Here is a 20,288-nt window from a genome sequence, read left to right on the forward strand (position 1 = left end):
CAACGGGTATGACCAGAAGTCTAGAAAATACGACCTATGAGACAAAATTGAACAAACTGATATTGTTTCGTATAAGTGGAGACAAACCAAAGGGATACATCTCAGTGAAGGGATGAAGTAAAACTACAGAGAGGAAGGTAGTAAAATGCTTTCCATGTCCACAATGGATAGAAGAGAAATAATGAGCTTAAACTGCAACAAGGGAAACAGTCTAGATGTTAGGAAAACTTCTGCAGTGATAGGGACAGTCATAAAATAGGGACTTAGAGAGATTATCTAAGCCAAATACCCCCATCTCAAAGGAGAACTGGCAGATGCTTGCGCTCTCCTGACTTAAGATATTCTCAGTATCCAAGATGCCATCCCATCTTTGGACAGCCTGTTGCAATGCTTCACCGTGAGTTCCCTTTGAGGAAAGCTGTGCTTAATTCTTCACTTTTTATCCATGGTAAACAATTCACCTTCTCTTTTTTCCTCACTTTTGCGACATTTGGGCACACTGTGATGCTTTGACCCCTTTCCCTGGCACTGCTCCCCAGCCCGCCATTTCCTGCCGACATGGGAGAGCACTGTCATGGCGGTGTCTCCTCTCTTCAGACTGCTCCTCCAGTTTCTCTACATCATTTTGCATGCTACTCCCGTTCTCCAGCACGCCGGGATAACCCTTCCTGTACAGGGAGAGAATAACTTTTTGCGGGCCCCGTGTCGAGGGCCCCCCCGCCCGCGGCCGCGCCCGGGCGGGGACTCGAACCCACCTCCCCGCCTCAGCGAGGGACCGCCGTGCCGCTCCTCCCCCCGCCGTGCTCCGCGAGCGGAGGAAGTTTGTCCGCTGCGGGCCACCGTCTGCCGGCGGTGCGCAGCCGTGCGGGTCCGGGCGGCTACAGCGGCCGCGGGAGCAGGAAGAGCTGCTCGTGTGCACCCACCGCTCGCCCCGTCCTCGGCCTCGGCCCGGCCACCTGCCCCGCCATGAGCGAGAAGGGCGAGCTGGACCTCACCGGGGCCAAGCAGAACACGGGCATGTGGCTGGTGAAGGTGAGAAGCCGCCGGCGCGCCTCCGGGCCCGGCCCGGCGCGGCCTGCGGCGCCCGGGCTTCCCCTCCCGTCCCCGTCCCGCCGTGCCCGGAGCGTGGGCCGTGCCTGGGGCGCGGGGGGAGCCGGCCCGCGGCGTGGGACCGGGGCTGCCCGCGTCAGGCTTGTCCGGTGGCCCCGGGCAGCGGTTGTGACCGTTTCCCTTCTCGTGGGCGCGGGGGCTGGGCGAGCAGCGACGCGTGGCATCTGCCCGGGTAGCTGCTGGGGTAAATGAGCCAAAACAGGGGAAATTGGGTTACCTGGGAGCTGTCCTTGGCTCGTGCTATATTAGGGGTAACGTGGTAGCATCACTTTTATTTTCCCAAAGCTCTGAGAGCCTGAGAAAGTTTGAGCGCTTCCAGATTCACGTCATTGTTAAAAAAAAAAACAGGAAGAAAAATGAGCTCCCATGTCTCGTCACTACAGCTCACCTTTGTGCTAGAACAGTACAGCTATAACGAAGGCACTATGGAAGGGTATAAAGATCATCAAATCAAACCCAAGCACCGGTCTGGTGCAGGGCCATGCTCATGTCTGCTGCTGCTAACTAGGCCGCCACTGCCTCTGCCTCTGCTCTGTTCTGTGGAGGGTCTTTCTGTCAAGATGTCTTGGCTGCTTCTGCTGGCAACAACAAGCATTGGTTCAGGAAAGAAGGAGACTTGCAGCCAGTGGGGGAGTATGTGCCCTGGTCCCCTTCTAGTGCCCTGTGGATGTGCCCTCGTTTTTCTAGACCTGTATTCTGTCTGGGGAGAAACAGAAGCGGCCTCCTTTTCCTCCTTCGGGGACAGAGATCAGGCTCAGACCATCAACTTGAAAATCTGTGGGGACAGGGGAGTACCCAAGTACTCGTCCTGGGTGGTGAGGGGGTGTGACACCATCATACTTCAGCTAACAAAACATCTTATTGTGGCACTTGAAAATGGTGGGGAATTTCAGAAATTCTGCCCAGCAAAGCAAGTCTGGTGGGGGGTAGGTTGCTGCACCTGGCTTCCTCTTTCGTACTGACACCTGAACGTCTGGTTTCATGAAACCTTACTGAAAACTGCATAGTGCTCTAATTGTAACAGCTTATCCAGGACAGTAAAAATGAAAGCTGACAGCAGAAAGCTGAAGAAGTGTATCATGATACTGAGCGACAGGATGATAAAATGGCAGGTGAAATTCAGAGTTGAAGAATCTAATCTGATGTGCATAGAGAAAAACTATCCTAATACTTACACAGCAAGTTGGTCTCTGCTGGTTGTTGTCATTAGAAAGGAGGTTTAGTTTCACAGTAGATGTAGATAACTGTGAGAATGTCATGTCAAAAGAGCAGATTCAACATTGGGCATGATTACAAAAGATACAGAGAACAAAAGGGAAAATATTATTATGCCATCATATCGCCTGTGTCCTGAATACTGTGTATAGTTCTGGTCTCGTCCTCCACCGTGGAAAGTATGCAGTAGACTAAAAACAGTACAGAGAAGAGCACCAGGGATGATCTGGGGAACAAGGAATGGTAGCTGTGGAGAAAACTCCTAAATACATTGTTACCTTTCAGGCTGGCAAGATGATTGATTTGGAAATCTTACAGAGGTCTGTAAAGTAATGAGTAACGTCACAGGTAGATAGGGAAGAAATGAGTAGGGAAGAGTCAGTTCTAACACAAGAATTAAGGGTGTGTCAAATTAATTCATCTGGTGGGGCTCAGAGCAAACAAAGCAGGTACCAGTTTTGGAACTTGTTGCAATAGGAAGTTGCGAATGTCAAAACTTCACAGAAGCTCAAAAAGCCATTAGACAAATTCAGGCAAAAAAATCAGATTGAGATATTAAAAATGAATATGCCCCCATACCTCAAGGCTGCTGTGTTAAAGATCACAGTAATTAGAATAGCATGCTGGGGAAATACTTTTTTCTTTTTATGTTCTCCTGCTCTTCCGTAAGCACTGCTGTTGGCGGCATTTGGAGACAGGGCACTGAACTTACTTGTCCTTTAGTCTGCTACAGTTTGGTGGTTCTTGAAGCAAGCCAGGAATTCTCAGGCACATCTGTGCTTCTAGTTGATGCCACTCTGTGAGCACAGGGTATTGCCTGGTTTAATGAGAAAACTAGACCGAGAGGAACGCTTAAATATTGTGCTTCCAAGTAAGTGTTAATGTAATCCTTCATGCATGTGGTCTGAATTTATAATTTGGCTGTCGTCTTGTATAATAAAAATAAAAAAAATTACAAAGTTGCTAACGTTGGTAGACCATAGCAAGGGATGTGCAGGATTTTATCCTTTGAATTCCTTCAGACCTGAACTTGGAAGCAATCATCCTTGTTACAAGGACCTTCAACATACTCAGAGGCATGACAGTGTGTAGCACCTGTACTTTTTATCTTCACTAGCTAGGATAATGAGGCTGAATTTATCCTTCCTTTGAGGGAGAGAGCAATCAGCTCTGCTGGAATAAAAAAACTGGCTTATTTAATTTCCTTTTAGCATGTATTGTGATAGCACAGGAGGTATTCCAGAGAGACTACTTAACAGGCAATAAAAAAATGTAGTGATGAGTACTTTAGAAGCATGAGCAGTAAGAGGAGGTACCAGAAATCGAGTGAGTTGCTTTAGTACAAACCCAGAAAGCAACTAGAATAATTTTTTTTTGTGTTTTCAGTGAAAGCTAAGGTATGGGAATATTGTAAGAACTGTTGGTTATGTACTTGTGGTAAAGTGAAGCCCATTTAGTGTTAGCCATTAGAATTGTTAATTTCTTGTTCCCTGTGTGATGCTTTGGTTTTTTAATTTAATCTGCTGCACTGATCTATATTTAGAAAGATGGTATCTTTATATAATTTCTTTTTTGTATGTTCAAAGGAAAACGAAAACATAGAACCCGACATCAGCCTTACTCAGTTTCTGATGTACGTACTGCATACAGATTGCTATATAGAGAAAGAGCATATTTAATTCCATACAGAAAATTGGAAGTAGTTTATTACAGATAGCGGCTGTTTGTCTGTTTTGTTCTAAAGGCAGGCAGGAAGCTGTGAATAAGCTGAAGGATGCGTGGAGCAGGGGCCCTTGTGTCGTACACTACCTGCAGGGTGCCTCGTGTACTGGAGCCTGGGTGTTTGTGTGATGTGAGTAGCAAGAAGAAAACAGCAGTCTGAAGAGGTCTTGGAGTGGTGCTACTTAGTACGTCAGATTTCTTCTCGTGATTAAATTGTATGTTTTTTGGAGAGAAGAGTGCTCTTACCTACAAATCCCAGAATAAAGGCCACTTGTCCTGAAAAAGTTCAGTACCTTTCAGTATGGCGGGTACTCTGTCCACAAGTCAGTCTTTCTGTGGGTGTGTATTTCTCAAAATCCTGCTGTGGGATCTTTGAAAATTCTTTCTGCTCTGTAAAAGCAGGTTGCTTTTCTTTTCTGTACGTTCCTTCAAGGAGCATTAAGAGTTTGAAAACTGACTGTTCTCTATAAGTTAAACTTGTATTACGCTAACGTTAAAAGAAAGTGGCAAGTTAAGATGTCTACAGTGTGTAAGACTTTATTTTATCTTTCCTGTGATTGTTTACGCCATCAGCATGGAGCTACAGAGTTTAGCACATGGTTTTGAGAGTACCGTCTGGTTTTAACTGAAGTAACTGTGTATAGCTAGAAGTAATCCTTCGATCACAGTCCTTCATAACCCTTTTTCTTTCTCTGCATAGCCCTTGATTGCAGACAGGCCAGCAGAAAGACGATTAATTGCACTCTTTGGGACTGTTTCCCATGCAGCTGAAAGAAGTGTGATTGATCTACAACCTCTTAATCTGAATAAATTCCTTGTCTGATTATATTATATAGCAAGTCAGTGATTGTAACAACATGAGAGTCCTTCACTCCTTGTCCACTCATACTGAATGTGTGTCTAGCTTATTACCTGTCAATATAAATTAGATACATATTAGGTGCGAGCACATCATAATATTTCTATTGAGTCAGCTGGGGCACTTGTCATAGCATTTATCTTGGCTTTAGAAAGAAAATTATATCTGATCTGGCATGAGATCCACTGTAGAAAATTACCACTTTGAAAACTGTGGAAAAAATATATATCAGTAGATTGTACCAATTAATGGCTTTCTGTTGTGTATTTGTGGCATTTTTGACCCAGTGTTAGGACTTTATGGCAACCTGGACTTACATTTAGTTTGGCTGAGCAGTTGGAGAACATCTGGATTTTCTAGCTATTCCACAGTACTTCATGGAGTGCTGTGAGACTAAAGGAAAGTGCTAAGCACCAGTACCAAGGTGTTTTCTGGGTTGTTTGGGGTTTTTTGTTGTTTGGTTTTTTTTAAGATTTGAAGAACAGGTAAATGCAAGGTTAGTGTTAAATTCATTTGATCTTTAGGAAGTTAGCAGGTTGCTGTTTGTCAGCAAGTTCCTGGAACAGGCTCTTTGCCTCCTCAGCTGTGCAGTGAAACTTGGCTTAGTTTTATTCTATGCCAGACAAAAATCAGACTACAAAGTGCCTCTTTGCTGCTTGAAACAGAAAATACCATAGGCAGAGCTTAGTACATTTCTTTTTCTCACTGGCTGTGTCTCACACCATTTTTCTACATGGGCACAGATGTTTTCAGTAGCTGTGGACTGTGTGAGCTAGAATAAACTTTGCTGTACCAGTAAAGAACATTGCTGCAAAATTAAAGAATGTAGATTTGTCCTGGTGTGTCATGAGCACATGAAGAAAAAAGATACAAAATTCCTGTATCAGAATACTTCTTTAGTATGTGGCGTTGGAACAGTAAATTATTTTTCCTTTAACAAGCTACTGTTTTGCTAGACACTGAGACTACTGTAGGTCTTTAAGATGATGTTCTCCCAGCGACTGCTGCATCCTTACTAGAAAGAAAGGGGTTTATAGGAAGTAGTAGCTTCTATTAGACTTCTTTCAGCTATTTCCTTTTGGAAAAAAAATCTGTAATTTCCATATCACTTGAACATCTTACGGTTAGTTTTAAATAGATGTGAGATTGTCCTTATTGCCTCAGGTCTGTATTCCATCTCCTGATGTGCCACAGTACTTCTATGTCTAATAGGTTGTGTGTAGGGGGGAAATTGCTCCAATCTCACATTTGTTGTACTAATGTGTCATGTTCAGTCTGTATAAAAAGCCATCATAGAAAAGACAGTCATAACTGCTGAATGGTAGGGAAAAAACCTGTGATCTGCAAATCTATGTGATCTGCAAAACATTGCACTCTGCACTTATAACTGATTGAGCTGGCTTCTTGCAAGGAAAGGTAGACATGACTAGAACTGCTGCCACGTGGTGGAGCAGAGAAGGTAGAGAAGTTCCTCATTCCTCTGGGGCTAAACTGAGAAGCTTGAAGTGCCTCACTGGGGCTGAACACATGGGCTGAGCTGGGAGCTCTTCTCTGAGGCAGGGCAGTGGCAGGCACCAGCCCAGTCCACCTTTTGAAATCCTGGGAAAGTGTACCCTCATACGAGTGCTCATCAGCGATAGCACCATATATCGAAATAAACACTTAACCTTTTGATTTCACAGAATAAATGTTGTTCGCCATCTTTAAGCTTGCTTGGTCTTTAGGGAGAACTGGGGTAACTCTGCCGAAAACTGGACACCTTCTCCTGGCATTACTCTCTCCAGAAAAAAGAAGTGCTGTTGCTGCTGCATACAAGCGTGCATGCATCGTCACATCTGGGACGCGTCTGGGAGCCTGAAGAGCGTGGGTGTGCAGCACAGCGGCAGCAGCAAGGCATTGAGGCTGGCCATGGAAGTGCCAGCTGTTGGGGTCTAGTTTACCCAGCAGTAGTTAGTTGGTACTTTTTTGGCCAGAGAGTAGAGAGGCAGGCTGTGATTTCAGCTACATTGATGGGAAAAGAGGAAAAATGGGTCTGCTTGGAAAGCCAGCTTCCACCTTGTTGGTTGGTTACGTAGGCACCTTTACTGTCCATTGTAAGCCCAGGCCACCTGAGGTTGCAGATACCAAAACTGTTGTAACTGAAGGAATGTGTGTGTAGGTGAGTCAGCATCACTGGAGCAGCTTTTATTCCTTGGATGTATCAGGTTAAGCAGGGCTGCTTGTTCCTGACCCTGCACTGACCTTTGCTTTGTGCAGTTGTTCAGGGAAATGGGTTGGGAACCTGGTTTGGTTGTTCCACATGCTAAATATAAACTCAGCACAGCTAAAATGTAGAAGTCCCCCACACCTCGCAGCCAGATCAGTTTGCTTTTTCCATATGCTGACCAGCTGCACAGACACCTTTCGTGGTAGAGTGGAAGGGTGGGGATGAGTGATGGGAGGCAGATCTGCATAGGGGAGTTCTGCTGTTGAAGAAGCGGACATCTGGTGGGAGTAGGGCTACGGTTTGCTGCTGAATGTGCCTGAGGTTCCCAAACTCTAAGCCTTCCCTTCACACCACCTTTTGGTCTCTGAGCTGTTATTGCCTAACTTCTCATCATTGGGTTTTTTGAGGGTTTTTTTTTTCCTTCGTAGACAGATAAGAATTTCTGATGAATATTTAAAAGTGTAGTATTACTTGATAAAATTATTTGGACTCCTTAGTTTAAGAATACGATGCTGATCTTTGTTTGCCTTTCATGATTGGATAATAGTATTTGAGATTAAAGGTATTATAAGATTTTTCCCTCATTTGGGAAATTTGGGACTCTCCACTGGCCTTATTTTTGTGCTACATTGTTCACTTTGCTCTCCTTAATAGAATATATTGTCTATTATATTTAGATCGTACTGTATTCTGAAGTGGTTAGGGTAAACGCGTTTAAAGTATATACACGTACACAATTTATATAGAATTTTTAAATCTGCTTTTCTTTAAATGTGTCTTCTTTTTTTAGGTCCCCAAATACTTGTCACAACAGTGGAATAAAGCTTCAGGAAGGGGTGAAGTGGGAAAACTAAGGATTGCCAAGTAAGCCTTTACTGTACCTTTATTCGTTGCAATTCTTAGAAGTTACCTGCAGTAAAATAGATTATGTTACACCTCTTTTAATAGATAATCCTGTTTCTTGCAAACACTGTGCATATTTCTCTGAAACCTGAAAGGTACTTGCTTGTACAGTGATTATCAATACATGAATGATATGAAATTATACTAGGGTGTGGCTGTGTACCACTACATGATGTTTGATTTCTTAAACCCAAGAAATATGCACATCTAACTGGATAATGTTCTTTAACTTACTTATGTGCTATTTTGCTGCTTCTGTTCTCACCTGCTGACTTTTCCCATTTATTTTTGGGCATCAGCATAAAAAAAAAAAATTGAGCAGCTCAGGAGTGAAGATGAGTAACAAAACTAGAATTTTAATTTGCTTTTTTATCAGGGAAGCTAAACTTGTGGAATTAGATTATGGAAACTAAAACATTAAATATTTTCTTTTGCAGAAATCAAGGAAGAACAGAAGTAAGTAATTACTAAATACAAAGGCTGTAAATGTCTTATATTTTAAACTCTAAAAATTGTGTAGAACATGCTGGTTTCTAATGTCATATATTTTTTGTTATACCTGTAATGAAGCATTGTACCGCAGAATCAGGAGGAAAGAATTCTGTTTGTAGCTTCTGCCCATAGGTTTACTGTGGGACTTTCATCAAGTCTCTTTGTTCCTGAAGTTTACTTATGCATCTGTAAGCAGCAATGGTAGTAGCGGCCTTCTTTCTAAACATTTTGAGACGTTAGTGCAAAAGGCTGCCTGAGAACTAAGGAGGATGATGATAAAGCGAAAGGAGCTGGAGATGGAGGGTTGCAATTTCAGAAAGTATTTTGTCTTAAATTCGGAATTTGGTCCTACTAAATCTAAAGCAACTTGAAGGTTTTTCTGTATGCAAAGGTAAATGCATTTATTATAGCAACCTCAGTGAATGATGGTAACTTCCTGTGTCTTTTACAAGAGATAAGGAAAGTTGCATTAGTTAGAATTACTTCAAATACCATGTAGGTCTGTCACTGAATTGGAAGACACTCTGGATGAAAAAATGTCAGGGAAGCAGGCTGCATTTGTCATTTGATAACCTGGCCAAACTCCCTTTAGAATAAGTGGAGAGAGTTCTACTGGAGGTTTGGATGTTTGATTGGACTCTTCTAGGCTGGAATACGAGCCAACCTCCCTAATTTTGTGAGCCCCACGCCAAAATCTTGGTATTGATGAGAGCCACAAAGCGCATTTTGCAGTCTGTGTAGAGCCAAGTGGTGAGGAACCCCATGAGAATGGGTGGCTTCCTGGGGACCCTGTTGCTGCATGGCAGAATGAGGCTAAGCAGGACATACAGGGAAAGAATGCACCACAGGTCTGAACAGTCCCTTCTCAGGTTTCTTGCTGTGTCCTGTGACTAGGGATTCTGGCTACCCAGTCCCCCCAGTACCTCCTCAGCTCCTGTATTGGCCATACAATGTAAACATAGCAAAGGAGCTGTATTTGAACCTCTCCTGGGCTGCATGCAATTCAGGAGTCCCCAGGCTAATAACACTTGTGGTACAGCAGCACTTTTTCTGGAACTCAGCTGTCTGTGTGAAACATTTTAAAGCACCCATACTGAACAATGTCTGAAAACCTATTATGCCTTACACTTTAATAAGTAAAATCAAATTGTTCTCTGACTTCACAAGGAAGTAATTTACAATTTTTTAAAAGATGAGTAAATCTTACTAAGTACATGAAAGCTTTGAATTCTGTATTTCAACAAGAGATCAATACATTAAGACTCTTGCCCCACTCTTTATGTTTTTGAAATGGAAATGTGCTATACTACTTGTTTTTTTTATCTGTTTTTGTTTCCCCATAACTCTTAAAGATGTGTAATTGAGTCTGTTTAGTAACACTGTGGTAATTGTGACTGTTAGGTGTCATTTACTTTGAATGAAGAGCTTGCAAGCATCAATGATATTGGAGGAAAACCTGCTTCAGTCAGTGCACCAAGGGAACATCCATTTCTTTTGCAAAGTGTGGGAGGACAGACCTTAACAGTGTTCACAGAAAGTTCAGTAGGTAAGTTAGAATTAAAGTTATTTGTTACGATTCCAGTATACATGATTTCAATAAACTGGCTGCTGTAAAGGCCAGTAGACTCAGAAGGCAGATTTTGTCTCTCTTTTGTTGTTATCTGCATACATATCACTGTTGTTCTTTTTTTGTGCCTGTCTCTCTTCTTCATATGAGCGAGCAACTAATTTGAGTTCTCCACATAGGGTTATTATGTACATTTCAGCTGTGGGTCTGCTGAAGAGAACAGAGAGATTGTGGAGTGCGGTACCTTGTGTGTTCCTTTTTAGGCTTCTCACTGGAAAAAATGTTCTTATGGTCCCACGGACTTTTGGGATCAACTAATATTTTTTTTTTCCTCCTTGAATTGGTCTCTGCTGTGAATATAGTTTTATAAGAATGCTGATTCTTCCTCTGTCCAGTTGAACAGATCCATTTTAGCAATAAACACATCTGTTCACCACATTTTCTTGAAGTATATATGGTTTAAGTGTATTAAAGCTTAATAAGGTCATAATACCAAACAGGGCAGCCGTAAGGTTATAATTTTTCTCACTGGATTTCAGCTGTTTGGCCTGCCTTAAGCTCAGTAGCTGTATGAGTGATTAGGATATTCAAGATCATATGTCCTAAATTGCATGTTAGACTTAAGGTACATGGTAGTGTTACACTGTACAGTAAGGTCAGCAGACTGCCTTGCATGTAATTCCCATGTGCTGTAAGGTTTTCTACTGAGATTACATAGTCATGTTCTGGATGTTGGAGAGAGAAGGAAGGTGTCTGCAGAGCATATCTCATTGTCTGCAGAAGGTACGTCAGTTTCAGGCACTTAGGTTTTGGTGTCCCCAGAAGACAAACAATAGTAATATTTTTTTGATACCTCTGCCTTCTGTGGGGCAGAAAACTACAGTGTGACCAGCTTCTCACGTTTTGATGTTCAAAGGCTGGCAAGTAATTGCTGTGATGGCAGTGTGATGCTTTATCGAATAAATGAGGGAGGGAGAATTGTAACTCACAGGACGGAGTTAGAATACGTAGCAAGTTTGATCACCTCCTTTTTAAAATCTATTTAAAGATTTAATGGCTGTGCATTGAGATATTAAGGTACAAGTAGCTTGACTGTCACAGTTGTGTTTAGAAGTACAAGCTCTTACAGTGCAACTTGGGCACTTTTCAGTTATTATCCCTTTCTCTGAAACTACTGTAGTCATGATACTGGTTTTTCACTTTAAAAAAACTATTGTATTTTCACGTGTGACTTATAAAAACCAGTATTTTTAAGGTGTTGTAATCCATAGATTACAAATGTGGAAAGAGACAGGGAGCAAGTTTTCAAGAATGTTGTAAGCATTTTAGTAGTACCTCATCCTTTTTCATTTCTCTGTGCCTTGACCTCAGAATGCTTGACAGAAGAGAGAGATTTCAGATGTGAAGATGTGTTTAGAATATGCATTCAGTGATTTTTGCATGTTTGCTGGAAATCCCATGGGATTTTGCTTCCCGAGACACCTTTTTATGCTTGCTTCAAAAACCTCTAATGGTAACTTACGCTGCAATGAGTGCAGATGCTTAACTTGAATGTGGAGTATTTGTCATCAGTTAGAATGGAAGTCATTAGAATGTGATAGCTAGAAGATGCCCATTTATTTCTGTTTTACCATCTGTAATACCAGTGTCTTGAAACCTTTAGGTACTTAGAAGCTGTCCTATTTTTATTTACTCAATTAAAAATTTGGCATTTCTTAATAACTACAAAATGTTATTCAAGGACCGTGGATCTATTGAGTAGCAGTTATTATACTAATCGGAAGCAAAGGGTAGTTCGTGAAATGAGAAATATTTGGAGTGAAGCACTGAATAAGCATAGACCCTGTCAAAATTGTTTTTGCTTGAAATTAGCAAGCATAACATGCAGTCAGTGAGTTTTCATGAAACTTGCTTAAATGCAAAATGGCTAAAACGTGTTGCTGTTTTGTTAAAGCTGGCATTGGCAGTACAATCAAAAATAAACTTTAATGTGCTTTTCTTGCATGACTTTTTTTGGTTGTAAAGATGAATGTGACACAAATATTCCAAATTCCAGGCAGATTTCTTACAGACACCGTGTTCCTGCAGCCACACTCGTGGTATCAATACAGGCTGAATTGATGGGATGATGGCTGAATGAAGGGATTGAGAGCAGCCCTGCTGAGAAGGACTTGGGGGTACTGGTGGATGAAAAGCTGGACGTGAGCCAGCAATGTGTGCTCACAGCCCAGAAGGCCAACTGTATCCTGGGCTGCATCAAAAGCAGTGTGGCCAGCAGGTCGAGGGAGGTGATTCTGCCCCTCTCCTCTGCTCTGGTGAGACCCCACCTGGAGTACTGCGTCCAGCTCTGGAGCCCTCAGCACAGGAAAGACACGGACCTGTTGGAGTGGGTCCAGAGGAGGGCCACAAAAACGATCAGGGGGATGGAACACCTCTCCTATGAAGAAAGGCTGAGAGAGTTGGGGTTGTTCAGCCTAGAGGCTTCAGGGAAACCTTATTGCAGCCTATCAGTACTTAAAGGGGGCTTATAAAAAAGATGGCGGCAAACTTTTTAGCAGGGCCTGTTGCGACAGGAGAAGGGGGAATGGCTTTAAACTAAAGAGGGGTAGATTTAGACTAGATAGAAGGAAGAAGTTTTTACTCTGAGGGTGGTGAAACACTGGCACAGGTTGCCCAGAGAGGTGGTGGATGCGCCATCCCTGGAAACCTTCAAGGTGAGGTTGGACGGGGCTCTGAGCAACCTGATCTAGTTGAAGATGTCCCTGCCCATGGCAGGGGGGTTGGACTAGCTGACCTTTAGAGGTCCCTTCCAACCCAAACTATTCTATGATTCTATGTGTTTGAATATATATCGCCAATATGTTTTGAGCTCTAGGGCCAATTTCAACAAATTTTATACTGAATTATGGCTAGTGTGAAAACAGGTGTCTGAAGAGTGGAACGAAACTATATGGATACCCGAAAGAAAGGCTGCTACCCTATTTTGATGCCAGAAAGCTCACGTGGAAAAAACCACTATAATTGTATCAACCATGGAAAAAGACTCAATAAAAGCTTACACATTTCTGCATATCTGTCAGTCTGCAATAAGACACAGTCATAGGAAATTGAATTTAATTCATTCTTATGGTTGCAGACCAATATTTGTCTTCAAATTATAATTAGCATTTTTTTGTGAAAAGCATTTGTGATCTTTTTCCTTTTTCTTTTGCAAAGTGCACCATATAACAGAATCCATATGCCGGTTTGAACCGTGGGCCAAAGATTAAGCTGCTATGGAGCTGCAGATGGCATTTCTAATGTTGCATCTGGAAGGATGCATTTGAGGAATTATGCAAATGAAATATGGATAAAAAAGTGCGTCATGCACTATTGCTCTCAGTCAATACCCTTCTTGAGGACTGAACTTATCTAAAGTGGAGCAAATTGCATAAAACAGTTGGGTTTCTTTTATAAAGGGTGAGTTTTGTTGTGGGGTTTTGTGTGTGTTCTTTTTTTTTATTTTATTTTTATTATTTTTCTGGAGCACATAAAAGCCCTAAGATCTATTCTGTGTGCTGTCCTCTAATCCTGCATTCCTTATGTTGTAGTGACCATCTTTCTGATGGTCTTTCAGAAAATGAGTGAGGAATGACAAAGCTGCCTCTGAAATATTTTGTAATCTTGGAAGATACTGCAGGGAGTTTACATATTCTGGATAATTCAGCACTTCACATTGACTCGTCAGGTCACTTAGAGGAAGCAAAAGAGATCAAACTTGACAAGTAACTTAATATTTTCTGCATTATGTAATTTCCAGACTTCTGAATGGATTTTCTGTGGGGTTTGTTTTGTTTTGTCTTAACTAAACTTGCTTCTAATACCTGTTGTAGTTGGAAGAAATCCTTTAGTTCTTACATTGTAAACCTCTGCGTCTCTGGTGGTCCCATATTAGTTAATGGACAGCAGTAGGGTCTTCTGAGGTGCCATTTATTATGTCCAAAGTCTAATGAATTGCAGTTTCTAGGTCTTCTGCAGTGTGTGTACTAGATCTGAGCTAATACAAAATTTGGGCTTGTCTAGTTTGGAGAAAAGGAGGCTGAGGGGTGACCTCATTGCTCTCTGCAGCTTCGGGAGGAGGGGAAGCGGAGAGGGAGGTGCTGAGCTCTTCTCCCTGGTATCCAGTGATAGGACGCATGGGAATGGTTCAAAGCTGCGCCAGGGGAGGTTTAGACTGGACATTAGGAAGCATTTCTTTACCGAGAGGGTGGTCAAACACTGGAACAGCCTTCCTAGAAAGGTGGTCAATGCCCCAAGCCTGTCAGTGTTTAAGAGACATTTGGGCAATGCCCTTACCAACATGCTTTAACTTTTGGTCAGCTGTGAAGTGGTCAGGCAGTAGGACTAGGTGATCATTGTAGGTTCCTTCCAGCTGAAATGGTCTGGTCTGCTCTATTCTATTCTATGTGTTGGATACAACCAATACATAAATTCAAACACAAATTAAACTCTATTCTAATACAAAGCTGGATAAAGTGGATGCCATCCCAGTTACTATTAAAAATCTGGTCTATGGTGGCTTTCACACATGGTGTACTTTCTGTTTAGACTAACTCTGGGGTTTCTCCTGTTTCTTTTTTTTTCCTATTTCTGTATTTTGAAATAGCTCTAATGAATAATACAGAGTAGTACAATGCACTCCGAAAGTACTAGTTGCAAAATACCTCCTGACTTCCTTTGCGAGGCTGTTTGCACATGTGAGACATTGCGTCTTCATTGCTGGGCAAATCACTAAGACCTGCAGTGGTGTTCCTGAACATCGGTTTAGCAAAGCTGGCGGGAAGTGTGGCTTCTGTGATGGCTGCAGAGGGATCCAAAGCACAGTTGTCTCTTGCTGTCTAGGCTGGTTTCAGTATTATTTCTGCATTAAATATGAACTACATTCTGTTCCATAAACATCACCATATGTACATCAACAGTTGCTATGCAACAATACTATTTGTGCTTCCAGTCATTTTATCTTATCTTTGTCATCAGCTATCATAGCTGTAATTTTTTGGGCGGGAGGAAAGGAGCATTTTGCATATATTTCAATGTGTTGTATTGAACAAAATGAATTTTTCTTACACGTGTATAGCTAAGAACTATCTAGGGGCAGGTCGTGGGCTTGATATAGGGTGTGTTTGGTTAAAATTGTTTTTTTCTGAGCTTCCTACTGGCAGACACCCTGGCATAAGGAAGTGCTATAATTTGACCGTTTCTTTCTTGGTTGAAGGAGTGGGAACATGCTTTTGTTAAACATCTAACAGCAAACTTTTCTGATTGTGATTATAAATTAATTCCCTTACTGCTTTAATTGCCTGTTGCTTAATTTTTCTGCCAGTAGGTAGTTTAGGATTGCTGGCTCTAAATAGAAATAAAAAATACAGCTATGTTATAGTTAATGATAAATGTTTCTTATTGAGCTAGTTCTTGGAAAAATGTGCTACTAATGTGACTTGGGAAAATATAGACCTTGGCAGGCAATTGCATCCCTAACTAAAGGACTGATGGGTGGAGAGGAACATTTTACACTGCAGGCACAAATAAAGTATAAGATATTTCTGCAAAGTTAGGTGAGATGACTCATTTTATTGAAATTTTGAATATATCTTCATAACTCCCCCTTCATAAGTGGGATTGCCTTAATGTCTATTTTAGTGACTTTAAACTCCTTCATGCTCGTTCCGTCTTACTGAAAGTAAAAAGTGTTTAGAGAATTCCATTGACAGAATGGCTACCAGACCTTTGTTTCTGAGCAGCATTCATGCATGGATTGTTTCACTGTTTCATGCTTCACGGAAGATTGCTGGCTCTTAACACTGCGTTCTTCTCCAGTTTTCCGAGTCTTCTCTTCTTTCTGAATCTCAATTCGTGAAATTCAATTTTTTTGTATTCCTGTTCAATAATACACATAACTGCCTATATACCTTAGAACAGCTCCTTTATTACCACACCCCTTGAATATTCTCCCTTGTTTTGGGTTGTGTTTTTTTTTCCTTTATACAGCTTCTCATATATGAAAGGACCTTTTCTGAGTTTGTACATCAATCACGCCTACTATGTAACTTACAATGCGTGATTGTATTCCAGTGAAAATGAATATTCAGAGGTTTGTATTCTGTATTTTGTATATTTGTATTTTGAAATATCAGATATATCCAGCCATTTAAAGAAATGTGAAGGGAAGAAACACTAATAAAAATCCTGGAAAGATGTTTCTTTCTTTCATTAAAGCAGTTACTCCTATAATTACATTTAATTATTTCCAGTAAAATACATAGTGCTCAGAATCTTGATGCCTTGTGATACTACTTCTAATCTTACTAGATGAATGTTTGACTTCTCAAATTTTTCATCAAACTCTTATTTAGGAAATAAACGCCCTCCCTCATCATTCTGCCGTCTTAGCTTTGCCTGCTGAGGAGTTTTGATGTATACCTGCCTACTTTAACAGTACTTTCCAATTGTCTCTATTTGTTCAGGCTGTCACTTAACCACACATTCCGGTCTCCAAAATGCTTTGGGGTCTTACTTAATGCTTCTTTGTTCCTTTATGTACTTCAATCTTTTATGGACTGCTGTTAGCAGAAGAGGAAGACCTATCAGCAGCCTCACGATCAAAAGAAATAGAAGCAACGGCAGCCTTTCAGATCTCTAGCATTTATGCAAATTTCCAAATATTTGTGAGGATCATAAAGAAGATGCAACCCATGATCAGAAAAGCAGAATATGTGACTCAAGCTAGTCTAATTACAGACAGCATTTTGATGGGTCAAGATTTTGTATGTATTATTGTGACATACGGTCCATTTAGAAAATAACTGCGACTGCTTACATCATCTCTCTTCTCCATCTCTAAAAAATGGAAATGATCTTTATTTACTTAGTTCATATGAGTGTTGTGAGGATTAACAAATTACTGTAAAGTGGGTTCAGCTGGCTGGCAGGGGTAAGCTCCTAATTTTCTTTTCATTTTTGTTATTAAAACTATAGACTGTTAATTCCTGTACAAATTTAAACAATTGAGGATATAATGCACAAAATATATGGGATGTTAGAATGGGCTCAGTGTGATGGGAATAGAATTGGCTTTCTGCCTACTTCAGTAACTTTAAATTTCTTTGTTTTTTTCAGTCTCACTGATGTATGTGTAAAAAAACCAAAACAAAACTACCCCCCCCAAACCACCCCAACCTCCTCCCCCCAAAAAAACACAACAAAAAAACTCCAACCAACCAATCCCAACCCGTTGACATTTATCTGTGAATCTTGCATGTTGTGGAGGAGACTCAGCAGCTGTAGTCTGCATTGATAAAATATATTGAGTAGACATAGTAAAACTTCCTTTACCTTCTTCGTGATATTAGTACTGAGAAGATTTTTGAAGCAGAGACTTGTGACCTAATCATAACAAAAACAAGTTGTCTAATGATGAGAAAAAAAAAAATCCACTTTTTTGCAAGGCTTGAATTTTGTCTGGTTTTTTTTTTGTCTCTGCTGTTGAGGGCAGATTCTGTTGCTACATACAAGCGAACACACACACTCCCCCTGTAGACATGATATACATTTATTGTTATTTGAATCAGAGATGCCATTAACAACTTTTAAGTGTGGTGTCTTATGCAGTAGTTTTGGCTAGGTAGCTAGTCTTTTCATTGAAACAGAGTTAAAAAAACCCAGCTTTAAATCTAGCTGCTGCTTACATCTCAGTCCAGGCAGGCGTTGATATCTTAGTATGTTTGCACGTTCTTCATTATGTCCTCTTTGCTTCTTGTGTGTGTACTGAATGTTTCCTTAATTAAGTTACAACTGAGTTAGGATATTGGTTGGGTAATAACATTATGCTGTAAATGTGCTAAATACACACAAAAAAAGGTCAATGAGAAAATACATGTTTTTCAGCAAACAGGCTATCTTGCATGTATATCTGAAAGTTGGCAGGGATCTTAACTCGCTTTGTGAAGGCTCATGGGTGGGAAGAGGCCATATAATGATGTTTTCTCAGTGAGAAAGCACATGCCTTCGGCTGCTAAGACTGAGGACAGCCACTGGTAAAGAAAGAAGGATCTGTGAGGCACTGCTTTTTCCATTTGCATTAGTCCTCAGGCTGTCAGCCATCTCAATGAGTAAACAGGGCCATCAGCCATGAAAGCCAGCAAGAATCAGTGGCAAGAAAAAGGTTTTGTAAAATATTTTGTGTTTTCAGTTCTGTTAATACCCAGCCTGTAAATGGCAGAAATGATCAAACTAACTGAGCTCAAAAATTACCCTTCGAGTTAGAGCAGTAATTCACTCTTGCCTGTAAGTAAATAGTCTGTAATGATAGCTGTGACATGTCTGAGTTGAAAGCTAAGAACAAGTATATTTTACCATTTTTAACTGTATTTCAGATAAGTGAAAATGTTCTTTTTATTCTCTACCTTAGAAGATGCATAAAAAGGAGAAATATAGGAGGAGCAGTCAAATTTCATGTTGACAAATTTATGTAGGGGTTTAATTTCATAGGACTTGGTAAGTGTTAGAACTCAGTTTACCAAAATACATCCGCCGGCTGCCATTTCTTCAAATGTGGGATTGGAATTTCATGCAGAAAGCTGTTTCTGAATCTGACTCTGCCATTCACCCAAGTGATAATTTCTTGGCAAGTCAGTCTGCACCGCTTGTGTCTAGGTTTTTCCTTCATACGTACTTTGATTCTCTGCTCTGTGGAACAGGAGATGTCTCTGATTATGTGTCCTTTTTGTACCTAACAAGTTGGGCTATAGTACCATTTGAGGGCCAATGATCAGAAAGGGAAAAGATTGAAGAAATAAGTCCTTGCATGATCTGCAGAAGGGGTAGAGAAGAGGTTGATCAAGTTCAAAACTTTACCTAATGCCAATTAAGAGCATTCTTTTGCAGAACCTTGATTTTTTTTTTTTTAAATATACAAAAATAATACTCATTTGTCTAGAGTGACCAGTGAGATAAATGGATACTATTCATTGCTTAAGTATAATCCTACTACTGATTTTGTATAAATGTGTAACTTCATTCCTGCAGACCTCAATCAGAGGTGTAATGGAGTTCTCTCATTTAAGTTGTGAGTTTGGGCACTAAAGGAGGTATTTTTTTATTGCTCCCCGTGGCAAATTATTCTTCAGAAAGTAGATTTATAAACATTAATCAAACCCAGTGGTTCTGATTTTTATGATAATTTATCATTCTTTGCTTTGCAACCCACTTTTTAGATGTAATTTCAAATAATCAACACAGAAACATTACGTTTCCTTTTTTTTTCGTTTGTTTTTTTTCCAGAAAGCCAACCAGAAGAAAAATCTGAAAGCAGTACTGGTGAGTGTGAACACTTTCTTTGAAACACTTAAGAAATTACTTATGACTGCAGCTTTTCAGTTTTACTTTTCAAGAAATTGGTAGATTAAAAATAAAAAGGAGTAATTTTTGTTACATTTCTAGGGTAGAATATCATAAAATTGAAAAATTACTTCATGAACAATTGTCTGCTGCAACCAAAAGTTTAAATTATTAATTTTTTATTTAAATGAAGGGGGAAAAAAATGGTGAGGGAGAGCTTTAGAAATGTAATGTTCTTTAGAATGTTATTTTAGATTTTTTTTTTTTTTATTTCTCAACTCTTTTTTGTAGGTTCATTGTCTGTATCTTTTAGTTTGAATTCTTTCCTCTTGATTGGAAAGTTTGTAGCAAATTTCCAAATCTTTTGTTATTTGATTTTAATTGCATAGACTAAGCAGTCAGAAAAATAGTGTTCTAGTATTGTACTTTATTCAGTTTTTCTAATGAAAAAAATCTTTCTTGTGAAAGGTTTATAAATTCTTTGGAAAGAGCCAAAAATGGTTAGTTCGCTGATATTACCTACCAGTTACATGTTAGTCAGTCCAACAATGTCTTTAAGTATGGTTAAAATTTCTAAGGGTGCTTCTCAAACTGCAATTGCTGTAGTAAAAGTCATTTGTTTTTGGGTTTTTTTACACAGTTCAGAGTAGTAAATAAAAGTATTGCCCTTCAATTAGTATATTTTTGTGCAATGGGCAACATGCTTACATCAGATAGGACATCAGGTAACCTTAGTAATCTAAAGATTTTATTTCAGGTCTGAGCTAGTCTGTGCAGGCTTCCTTTACAGCCACTGAAGGAGACCGTTCCAGAAAGTCTTATTCTAACGTAGGTGTGTG

At 40.4% G+C, this 20,288-nt stretch overlaps 1 protein-coding gene across 2 annotated transcripts in view; it reads left to right on the forward strand.

Moving 5' to 3' along the window:
- Positions 1-884: 884 nt before the first annotated feature.
- Positions 885-20,288, forward strand: part of GTF2F2 (general transcription factor IIF subunit 2) — a 98,366-nt gene continuing 78,962 nt past the window's right edge. Inside the window, exons 1-5 of one of the 2 annotated variants that reach the window (XM_076363594.1) lie at positions 885-1,032; positions 7,903-7,976; positions 8,453-8,471; positions 9,909-10,053; positions 19,393-19,428. In XM_076363594.1, coding sequence (XP_076219709.1) covers positions 967-1,032; positions 7,903-7,976; positions 8,453-8,471; positions 9,909-10,053; positions 19,393-19,428 — 340 coding nt within the window. In that variant the 5' untranslated portion in view covers positions 885-966. The remainder of the gene's footprint in view (positions 1,033-7,902; positions 7,977-8,452; positions 8,472-9,908; positions 10,054-19,392; positions 19,429-20,288) is intronic. The other variant, XM_076363587.1, reaches the window with a different exon arrangement.

The sequence above is a fragment of the Aptenodytes patagonicus genome, chromosome 1 (genome assembly GCF_965638725.1).
Source record: "Aptenodytes patagonicus chromosome 1, bAptPat1.pri.cur, whole genome shotgun sequence".
In the NCBI taxonomy this organism is placed as follows: domain Eukaryota; kingdom Metazoa; phylum Chordata; class Aves; order Sphenisciformes; family Spheniscidae; genus Aptenodytes; species Aptenodytes patagonicus.